Below are 12167 nucleotides of genomic sequence, written 5' to 3'. Positions count from 1 at the left end.
TACCTTAACTGTAAAAGGCTACACAAATCAGACCATAAAAAGGGGTCACCCATAAATTATTTAACCCATGTACCCAAATGTACATAGCCTTGTCTTTCTTTCTTTCTATCTTTTTTCCTGCAAAACTTTGGGAACATTGCAATGATGTGCTAAGATGTTAAGTGCCCACATATGTGATTTAGGTCACGCTTTCTGCTATAGCACACATCTGTGGCGGAAACAACCTTGCTTAAACAGTTCAAAATACTTGTTTCCCCTATATGATACAATATTTGTAAGTGCTGTCACAGTAACCTGACGTTTTATCCATACATGGTTTCTCTGAATAAGCAATTTAAAAATGCTATACTTTTACTGTGCTGAATTATAGATTTATTGAAAATCCTCGATCAATCTGGAAAGAACAAGTTTAATTTAGAAGACTCGGTACTTGTTGGCTGCTCAAATTCATGCATTGCAGAGTTTGCATTGGATCTTGGTGAGTGTATTTTATATTTAGCAACAACATTATATAGACGATGAAAATATATTTTGCCCTATAGCACATGGATTATTGACTGCCTCCTCTGTTTTTTTTCTGGTTCATAAATAAAGTCAATTGTATACATCAAATCTGTTTTATTTATTAATCTATCTACATATGCAGATCAGGGGCTGTGTTTCACTCTTAAGGTGGGTACACACCTGACAGATATATCTGCAGATGATGGTTATTCATACACTCTGAACAACTATCATCTGCGGTCCCGCTTGCCGGGGGTTGCGTCGTGACCCCATCCTCAGCGGCTTGTGCAGAAGTGTGACCGCCTGTACACACACCATGATGTGCAGATATATCTACAATTGGGTGTGCTGCACAGCCGACGTGATATGTCTGTGAACAATATCGTTCACAGACATATCGTCTGTACACAATATATCGGCTGTTCAATTGATCGACCGATCTGTCGGTGTACCGAGCATCAGGAAGCTGAGCCCTGGAGAAAAAAACAACTGATTTCTTCTCCTCCTTATAACCTGGTTACTTTGGTCTCCCTCTGTTTTTTTTTTACTAGTGGCCTACATTAGACCTGTCCACATGGCTTTTGTCTTTCTTACATTCATTTTTTTAGTTCCTTATGGAACACTTTTTAAATTGCATTGATGGAAGGTGTTTCTGGCCTCAACCACAGGACAAATAGATTGTTGTCTGCCTAGAATGTGGAGGGGTCAGTCTTTGCCTGAGATCTCTACAGCATTGCTGGTCCCACCATCCTGGACAGCGCACAGTCCTGGTCAGGATAGAATGAATGGTAGCTGGACTCTACCTGGTAGTCTTTGGGCTATTTTCAATAGGGAAAGGTTAGACATTTAGGACTCACAAGGCCATGGTCAGCTTCTGTTCTTATTTAGGGAAAGAAATGCTGTCACTCAGTTGTTTTTTTTTACCAAGATTAGGGGGAAGATGTATTGAACCTTTTAAAGAGGGAAAGTGGGGATGTTGACCATAGGGGTTGTAGTGGAATACCTTAGGTTAAGGCACCCTCGGGGGAAAATTAGTGTTAGGCTCCGGGGAGGGGAGATTAGGGTTAGGCACCACCTAGGGGGGTTAGAGGTAGGCACCCCCCCGGGAGGGTTAGGTTTAGGGTGCGGGCAGGGGGGTGTTTGGGTTAGGCACCACCAGGGGGAGGTTAGGGTTAGGCAGCACTAAGGGATGGTTGTGGTAGGACAGAGGTTCTCAAACTCTGTCCTCAGGACCCCACACAGGTCACGTTTTCCAGGTCTCCCATCAGGTGCACAGGTGTATTCATTACTCACTGACACATTTTAAAAGATCTACAGGTGGAGATAATTATATCACTTTTGATTCTGTGAGGAGACCTGGAAAACATGCACTGTTTGGGGTCCTGAGGACCGAGTTTGAGAACCTGTGGGGTAGGGAGAGGGGAGGGTTAATATACTTACGAGCCCCTGTCAGGATGTTGAACCTTCGGGATGCCGCTGCCAGAATATGAACTGGCGGCTCCACATGGCTTTTGTCTCGCCAACATGTGCACTATCATGCACATCAGCATTAGGTGAGTGGGCACTATGATCTCAGCCCTGGAAGCAGTGCAACACATGCAATCTATTCACAATACACTTATCCATTTGTGGAACAGGACTAGGGTGTCTTAGAAGTCCCACTTGCATATCTCACAGGTTGGCTGAGATGGTAGATGGATCTGATGGCAAGGAACCCTCCTCCATTCTAGTGTGGCATGTAGATACCCCAGCTGGGATGTGTGGCAACTATTCTACATCATGGTATCTGGGGCATGTTTACTCATCAGAACTCCACCTAACCTTACCCATTAGTATCTTGGTACCCATCTATCAAGTCCCGGAGTACTTGGAAATCAAATGGTGGAATTCAAATTACAATTTTTTGACCATATTAAAACGTGTGTCATGGTAGTGTATGTATGTGTGTTCACTAATTTGTCCACTATAGTGTAACAAATGTTTTCCTAATCCTGGAGATGTGTTTGAATGTCTCTTAAAATCTAGTTCATTAATATCTGTGAATTGTTGTTGTTGTTATTTAGCAGGCACTAAGGAGTTTTTACAGAGTTGTTCACAAAATGTTCGTACATTCGTCTAAAAAAACGAATTAAAAAATAGTATGTGTTTGCCCCTGCTGCCTAGCAAGTTGATATGCCTTCCAAGAAGTATTAATGCGTGCTTATACAGATCTGCATGAGCACGCCCTGTTCTGTATCTCCTGTTAATTATTATCTTTTATTTATAAGGTGCCACAAAGTGTCTGCTGTGCCATACAGAGTAAACATAAAATGATTTCAAAATAACAGAGTATCAGGGTATAAGTACACAACTGCTAACCATAGTGTAAGTACATAATATAAGTGCTAGACATTACTATAACACAACAGAATGGGTAGGATAAATAACAGCAGTAATGGTATGACAGCTCATACCAGTTATAAGGAGCCACAAGTGCTTAACACTTACATGTCTGGAATAACACCTATACATTCACTTTCTGATCACATGCAGAGTGATTTCAGGCAAGTTACGCTATGCAAACTGAAATAATACTCACTATACATAAGCTACTAAATGTTTATTATAGACAACTATAGCAATAGCTCAACCACCAAACATAGACCATATTGATAACTTTACATATCCGAAATAGGTTTAAAATATAAATATGTTGCATACATGTAATGCACTGCTAATGCTATATTTTTATGTATTAAATTGCTGTTATTTCCTAGGAACTTTGGAAAAAGATAATTTGGAGAAAGAATTTTCCGGAACATTCACTGAGCTACCTAAGGTTGCTGTCAAAATTGCTGGAAAATATGGTGCTGTGCTATCCCGGGTATAAACACATAAATGCATGTGATATGTATTCTCTATGTATATGTCAGGACCTCCACTCTCAGTATGATATAATCAAATAATGGGGCTGATGCAGAGTTTAATGCAAATTGGTCGTAATAACTCCTGCATCACCCATATGAAGAGTTCCCTGGTGCAGAATAGATGCATGAAAACAGGTGTAACTAGGTGCATGCACATCTCTGCATAGCCAGCAATTGCATCACCACAACCTAGCTAAAGTTGGCTTAGGTGTAGAGACCTTGGGACCACCCAGTTACACCCTTCATCCAGAGCATGCGCAGTGCGAAAACATGTGAAAAGCATTCACAAAAGTGACGTGTGTTGAACATCAGCCCCAATTTGTGTATACAACATCGGCATGATAAAACAGTTACACAATTATTAATAGAGAATCACTAAAAGTATAAATCATTCAAAGTGAAAAGCTTAAAAAGCTTATTTGCTTTGTAATTTGGGATGCTAAATTTTTTGAAGAAAAAGGTATGTGGTTGTAGTATCCACGTTAGAAGGTTGACAGATCTCTCACATAATTTGCTAGCTTGTCCTGTGATGTTATGCAGAAAAGAAGCAATATATGTTTAGACTCCTGGAACGTGCAGTCAGGGGAGGCAGAGCCTCCCCTGTCATACTCCTGAGATTAGATATAAAATGATTAGAATAATACAAAGAAGATATTTATAACTTATGAATATCTTCTTTGTTTATTGTAATCATTTTTATAGTTAACACTCACCAGCTTTGTGGAGCACTCAGACACACACAAGCTTTCAGATTCACATGTATTCCATTACTCTCGCACATGATGCTCCCTACCCCTACCTTGTACTGCCCCCACACACACGTGCCATTCACGCCCCCTTCCCAAAGCTTCTCACACCAGCAGTGGCGTAACTAGGGTATTTGGAGGCCAGGGCAAGATGAAAAACAGAGGACCCCCAATACGACCACTATGTGCGTGTGCGCTGAAGAAGTGGGCGTGGCCGCATACCTCTAGGGGCGTGACAACTGAAAAATGTGGCGTGTCAACATGACACAACAACTGTTTCTCGTCACTCTGGGAGCATTCCTTTCCATTCCATATGCACTGAAATGCCCCCAGTAGTAGTGCCCCTTATGCAATGCTCCTAGTAGTAGAGCCCCTCATCGAATGCCCACTGTAATAGTACTCCTTATGCAATGTCTTCAGTAGCAGTTCCCTTTATGCAGTGCCCCCTTTAGTAGTTCCCTTTATGCAGTGACCCCAGTAGTAGTGCCCCTTATGCAGTGCCCCCTGTTGTAGTGCCTCTTATGCAGTGCCCCCTGTTGTAGTGCCTCTTATGCAGTGTCCCCTGTTGTAGTGCCCCCTGTTGTAGTGCCCCTTATGCAATGCCCCGTGTTGTAGTGCACATTCTGCAGTGCCTCCAGTAGTAGTGCCCCTTATGAAATGCCCCCAGTAGTAGTGCCCATTATGCAGTGCCCCCTGTTGTAGTGCACATTATGCAATGTCCCCTGTTGTAGTGCACATTATGCAGTGCCCCCAGTAGTGCCACCTTACACAGTGCCCCCAGAGGTGCCCCTTACACATAAAACACTATGGCAGAGATGTCATTCACCCACTGCGGGAGCCGGAAGTCCAAGCTCATGAGTGAGCTCCAGTCTGGCTCCGGCCCTGGGTGCAGCAGCCAATGAGAGTCTGTCTGACTCTTACTGGCTGCTAAAACAAACACACCACCACCACCGGGTAGAACGCTCACTGTCACACTGTCAGTGCACTGACCTGCCCATCCCCCCCCCCCCCCCCTTCGTGCGCCGCCGGGCTGATGGCGCCCAGGGCATGTGCCCCAGTGCACACCAGCCCCCACCTATCCAGCATGTCACTCACATCACCCCCATGTCTAGACATACTGCACTTGTTACTTCTCCTTATTTGATTGGGTGCACAGTGAGAGCTCACTGCAATGTGCAGAGGTGGTTAGGTGAAGTAGAGGCCAACTACTACTCCCATTCAGCGCTATTCTCTGCTTTATAGCAAAACAGAAATTACGTCAGATTGGAAGAACACACCTGGGTATGACAGGTGAAGGCTCGTCAGGCCTCCTGCTTCCACTGGTATAGCGACCAGTGTACAAATTGCCCCTGAAATATCAAAGAAAACAAAGCAGTAAAAGAAACATCTTATTTCTTTAAATATATATTTGTATCGTCGTATATATGCATAAAAACCCAAAGGTACCATTAAAGTCAAAGACAAAGTAAAAGAGAGAACTGATAGAAAGAAAATGAACATGAGAAAGCTGAAATAGAAGGGATCTAAAACAAAGGGTGGGGAGTATTTGTTTATAGTTTTTATTAATAACAAGTGCTTTTATTGATTTTGCCCTAATTCGTGATAAGCAAGGGCCGGTTACAGGGGGGTCACTATGGCCTTTCTGCTCCCGTTCTGATTACACAGGGGACACTTGGAGTGAGACCTTTGTCATTAGTTCTGACTGTTTAATAGAGAAGAGGACATGCTTTATATTTTGGCTAATATACAAAAATCAGCTGATGCCATGATGATTTCCTGAAAATGGTTATCGTATAAGGGCGATGGCTTATCTGAAATCATGATAGTTATCGCAGGCTAGCTGTGAGAGTTGTAGGAAGTGCCACACTGCATTGTTCTTCTTACAAAAACGACAGAGCATTTTTAGTTCTTCTCTACTGACATCTGCTGTCTACTGAGAGTGATTCTGTAAAAATAATATTAGTATTTAAGGAAGATGGCTCCAGTCATACACCCTTTTATGCAAATATCTCTGACAATTTGATGATACCAGTCTATTCCTGTGTACAGTTAGCAAGTTGTCTTTTTCATCGTGAGTCGTTTGATCCTCTATGGTTTCTTACTGCACCAACATTTCCCAGCTTTTGTCTATAATTCGAGGCTACCTCATTGTTCATTCATAATGTAAGGAATTTAGGATTTGTGTGTTACTCCAATGAATGAAGTCATTTTAAAACATATTTGGTTATTTACTATCAGACACCTCCTTTAGGTTTAGCATATCTTTGTGATTTCTTTGCAAGTCCCAACGAAGGGGACAGATAAGTGCCTCTAGGAGAGCTATACCAGTGTCTTAAATGTGTCATTCTTTCCTCCGGTCTAGAGGCTTGCTGTAACAAAATGTACTGCCTGGAAGCAGATATTTTAAAAAATAAATTAAAACAAATTGCTTATAGAAGGGAATAGCTGCCTGGCTTTCTCTTGCCTAGACTTGTTTAACTGCAGTTACTGCCTCCTTGACTATAATGACTATGACAGTGATTATCCATAATGTAAAGTATATTGCCAGGGGCTGTAAAAAAAATAAAATATATATATATATATATATATATATATATATATTCTTTTTTTTTTTTTTTTTTTTTTTTAAATGTGCTATACAAAATGTTGCAAAGTGTTTGCATCATGCGGATCAGTGAATGACTTAAGTGTAACATAGCTAAAGCCTGCAGTGTTCTTAAACCACCCCTGTGAACACAGGGCCTGATTCAGATACTGACAGTAATGCAATCACAACAGCATACTCTCGCAGATCATAGTTACTAAAATATGCTAGTGACATCCAAGCACACAGTGCAGTGCTCGCGAATGCGCAATATCAAACAATTGCTCATTCTATGGAAATATCAGCTTTGCGTCCGTCTCTGAATCAGGCAGCCCCTAGGTAAAATCTGCCACTGGTTATTAGTACATAAATTTGAAGAATTTAAGATATAACATCATTGTATATTTATGCGCCTCTTCTGTAGCACTTCCTCACATTCTTCCGATGTATATAAATTGTTAGCTGAAATCCATTATAGTTTTCTTTCCAATTTTTTTCTTTATACTCAAGTCTCCTCTCAAAGTGTATCCGTAATTGAGATATACTTTCAATTTCTCACCAGATGGTATAGGCGTTCCAGTGTTTTGTGTAAAATGTTCCTGGATCTTCCCAACTCCTGTTGGTGATGTGGAGATACACTAGAGTCCCTCTTCCATATTTCGTGGACTTGTCCAAAACTCCGGGAGTTCCGGAATACCATTATTCAGAACACTAAGGTGGTTGTTGGAAACTGGGTGCCAGCTGAACCTGGTTCCTGGTTGCTTACCCTAATAGACTTACCTATCTGTAGATAAAAGAAGTCTCTACCAGCAGCGGATTTACCTAGGGGCTGCAGCCCCACCAGTAAAATCCTCCACTTCAGTGAGCCAGTGCAGTCTGTTACTTCCCATTGGAAGTGCCACCTGCCAGTCACGCACAGGACAGGCAGCCCCAGGGGGTGGTGTCTCCTCCCCCTGGGACTGCCAGTCCGGGCTGCGATTAGAAGAGCGCTAATAGGGCCTTTAGGGCAGCCCTACGCGGCTTGCAGTGAATGCAGCCCCCAGAAGCCGGTGTCATGCGCATGTGTGGCGTCACCGCCACCCATGCACATGCGCCGGTCCCGGCGCCTACCAGATCTATTGCATCGGGACCCAGCCGGCCATGGCCCGACCAACAGCAGCGGTAAGAGGGCAGGAGCCACTGCTGGTCTCTACTCAAACAATTTGTCAATGCAGCAGAAGCGATAATCCTGGTTTATTGGAGGGCCCCTCAGCCCCCTCCGATAGCTGCTTGGTTTCATAGAATAGATACGTACCTTGATGTGTTTTCCTACAACCCCTGTGTTCCACCCTCCCCCTTTTGATTTCTGATTTTCTTTTTTATGTTATTTCTGAAAAATGCATTCACAATGTCATTGATATTACACTATCTTACACTGTGTTGGCCCTGCCCCCTAAACCCGTGATATCATGCCTAGGGGGTGGGGCCACTGACGATACGAAGTGGAGCACTACCTAGAATGTCCTAAGGATGCTACGGGCAGCTCCGCCTCCACAGGCTGCAGGGTGCCTGCCTGGAACATCCCTTGGATGCTCGGGGCATCTCTGCAGCAGTACTACTGGCTGTAGGGTGCCATTCCAGACACCCTGCAAACCACATGCAGGTGCCGTGGGCCAGTGACGGTGCCACCCTTGCGTCCTGTGCGACTGCACCGCTCCCACACCCCTAGTTACCTAGATACGGCCCTGCTGGAGACTCCAGATCTCTCAGGAGAGCATAACCTCAAATACTGCTCATAAAACGGAAAAGGGCAAGCAACTCATTTATGGACAGATGCTCATGAGGGCGGCCAGAATTATTACACAATGAACTAAAAAAATGTGCCTCTTAAATTAATTGATCAAGTAATCAAGTAAAAAATGTAGCTATCAATTTTTACAGAGAGCTCCATAATCAGGTATAGGTGTAGAAATATTTATCTGAATACACAGTAGCAACTATTCACAAAGTATTGAAAATGAATTTGCATTAATCTACTGCTTCTTTACCTAAAGCTTTACTCTTATAATATAGGCACATGCCCTTCTGCGCTGGCATGAGACTAACCAATACTGCACCAAATCAGGGAAGCTCACCCAGAAAAACCTGTCTGGGAGTAAGCGAGTGTGCAGTGCTAATGGAATGATCTACTACCCACAGGTGAGTGAAACCTCAAACATGGGCTTTGACTAATTGTGTCTAGAACAGAGAAGTGTAAATGCTACATATGGCCTTATGCTTCTCCTCTGGGTATATTTTGGTGCTGAATCAGAGTACTCTAGTTAGCAAGCACGTATCTTGTGTGCAATTGCTCTGTGCACTCCCAGAAGTGTGCGGCGCGCACACCTACTCAGATTTGCATAATTTATGCACATGCTCCAGCCTGCTCCTAGAGAAACAGTAAGGACATGTTCGTGCAATTGCAAACACACAGTGGTCAGATACAGTTGCAAATAGCAGATAATGATAGTTGCCAGCACTAGTGTATCGCCTGTGATTGGCTGTCTGGCTTTTGCGGTACCTTGCTGACGGCGTTTGCAATTATTGTGTACATGTTTAAGCAAATGTTTTGTTTTATTTTGTTATTCTCATGTGTGAGGCTTAGTTGTGTCTGATATATTAGAGTAGTATTTGAAGTTTTATTGATGCCTCATAGTGATTTGTATTTTGCAAACAAAACCTGTGGCTACAAAGTTGGGTGTAAGTTTGTGACGTGTTCAAGGCATAAAATGGTGACCAAAAATACTGCTAGCTCCTCAGTCCTTTCTTGACATGAACAGTCTACAATGATGTCATACTCTACCATAAAGATGTCACACACATTCCTTGCCACTAATCCTGCAAGCTATTGCATTGTGCAAGATTTACAGGAGTATTGAATCAGAATAGAAGGCACCACATGATAACTTTGAATAATACATGGTGAGAGCTGGATGGTAAATTGTACCTCAATATTTAAATGAACAAACATTAAGATCACCGTTGTATAATTGGGTCATATACAAATAATACATATTTTATATGGTTTGAAAATACCAGCAATGCTTATTATTCATAAAGTACTTTACATGTTTGGCCAGATTTTGCTGTACTAGTGACTATGCATAAAATCATTTCTTTATGAATTTATCTTAAAGCTATCAATGCTAGGCTATACTGGAGAGTTTGTAAATACCTTGCATTTAGTTAATTTTATTTCATATGTTCTATCAACAGGATAACAAGCTACAAATAATGTTAGCTTATGAGTTGAGCTGTAAGGCCATGTCCTATGTTGTAGACGAATGGGATCCCTAGATCTTAATAACTACTTTGCAAATCAGGCATCACATGTATGATACTTTGTCGGGGGTCTTTATTGTAATAACACATGCAATTACAATGCCTTGGTTTACCAAGCAACTATCTGAGTCCCCTGGTTGGCTGTGAAGTCCCAGATTGGCCATTTCTAAACAGCTGCTTTTGGCAGCTGCCCCGCAAACTGCAGTGCAGGACACAACATTGTGGTGTGTCCATGGGCATAACTAGTCATTTTTGGGCCCCATAGCAACCTTTGTAAGGGCCCCATGTACTGCCCAATGTCAAAAAACTGAAATAGAAAATGGCACAGAAAAGGAAGAGAGCTTCCCTCAGCTATAGGCCCCATGGTAGCCGCACCCACTGCATCTATGGTCGTTACGCCATTTGGTTTGTTGTTTATATTGTTCAATCCAAAGATTTGCAGAGACATTTGAAAAACGTTTCTATGTTGGCTTTTCATGCATCTGTTAGAGCGTAGATTGTAAACAACGTTTTCTGATCCTAACCATCTATTTTGTAATGCACTAGATGTCTCCAGTGATTATCACACTTGTGTCTAGCAGAAACCGCTGCTTGCTCGCCCACCAGGAGAGCTTCCCAGCTGGGATGTACACGGCACTTGCAGGTTTCTGTGAGATTGGTAAGGATATGTTACATATGGGACTGAATGCTTGGGTGAAATTAAGAGCTGGCAAATAATTATGCTACTGGATCATAAATACTAATTTTGTAAAAGCTAGTTATACGTTTGTCTACCTTATTACAGAGGCTACTATTAATTAAATATAGATAAGAAAAGCAAACGCACCAGTCTGTGATATACCCTCCTGAAATATTTATTTATATTATTTAATATTACAAATAGGAGAGTTGCTACCCACTATGGTTTAATATCTGATATAACAAAAAAGAGATAGTTGTATGGAGCACTAATCACATTTATATGAAATATAAAATATAACTTTTATTAATTCTTAAATAAAAACTTTTTCCAAAAAATGTGGTGAAATATTTTTATTACTGTTTTAAATCTTATATATAAAAGACCTGTAATGAGGTTTGTGTATTCAATACACCATAGATTGAAAATTAGTTGCAGTCATTTCATGTATCATAACATTACTATCTATTACTGCACAGATACTCAAAAGATATTTTCTGTGGCTGAAGCCATCCTTAGTTATTTTGTATCTGATTACAGTGTGTAATTAGTTACGATAATTACATAAAATATTGATATGACAAATCTCTGTATTGAACTGCTCAAATAACGTGCACTTTATTTCCTATACCGTGGAATAAAATTTATATTGTGTATCATATACATTATCTGTGTCTATTATCTTACTTCTGGATTCAAATGTGATCTCTTATCACTAAAGTAGATTGTATTTTTGACTAAATTTCTCACTCGTGGAATGATTCAATTGCTCACTAGTGGAGAGTATTGCAAATGTGACTAATAGTCAATTATATAAATTGATATAAATAATGTGGTTACAATTATTTATTGTGCTTATTTATTAACAGTGTAATGTTTAATATTAACCACTGATTTGCCACATTCAAAACTGTTAGTTGCTCCCACCAGGAGAATTGTATGGGCACAAATTAATTTATTATCACTGTGGATATATTAGGTAATTATTCCTGATTCAGTTTGTATATTATACTTTACAAGTCCTCAGAATAATCCTGGATAATGATCATGCATTTGCTTTTATTATTTACAGTACCACCAGTCATTCCATTGTGACTGAATAACTCCGCATAAATACTAATTTATGTTTGCTGCAGCATGCATTCAGCCTAATTATGCATTAGACAAATGGCGCTGATATATATGGGTCGCGGAGACCGACTCAGCATATATTTTATAAATGAACTAGCTTTCACCGTCTGCGCTGTTTGGCAATAATTGCTGCTTGGAATGACACTGTACCAGCCCGTCTATGCTTCAGTATATGCTCAAACTAATATATGTTGTAATTGATAGAGCCTGTGAATAATAAAGCCAGATGGCACAAATGCATGTATCAGCAGCTCTCACAGACACATTATTCCGATGGATTATTAACCAGCAATTGCTATTACTAATTAGTACAGCAT

General features: G+C 41.1%; 1 protein-coding gene across 7 annotated transcripts in view; it reads left to right on the top strand.

Annotated features, from left to right (window-relative positions):
- Window positions 1–12167, top strand: part of NUDT13 (nudix hydrolase 13) — a 69169-nt gene that overhangs the window by 48856 nt on the left and 8146 nt on the right. For 6 of the 7 annotated variants that reach the window (XM_088473676.1, XM_088473684.1, XM_088473695.1 and 3 more), the window contains exons 4-7: window positions 371–478; window positions 3261–3367; window positions 8793–8918; window positions 10587–10698. In XM_088473676.1, the coding sequence (XP_088329802.1) occupies window positions 371–478; window positions 3261–3367; window positions 8793–8918; window positions 10587–10698 (453 nt within the window). The remainder of the gene's footprint in view (window positions 1–370; window positions 479–3260; window positions 3368–8792; window positions 8919–10586; window positions 10699–12167) is intronic. The other variant, XM_088473714.1, reaches the window with a different exon arrangement.

This window comes from Taudactylus pleione, unplaced genomic scaffold, assembly GCF_031769625.1.
Source record: "Taudactylus pleione unplaced genomic scaffold, aTauple2 ptg000016l, whole genome shotgun sequence".
In the NCBI taxonomy this organism is placed as follows: Eukaryota; Metazoa; Chordata; class Amphibia; order Anura; family Myobatrachidae; genus Taudactylus; species Taudactylus pleione.
The sequence above is the reverse complement of the archived record's forward strand: the minus strand, read 5'-3'. Positions and strand labels throughout refer to the sequence as shown.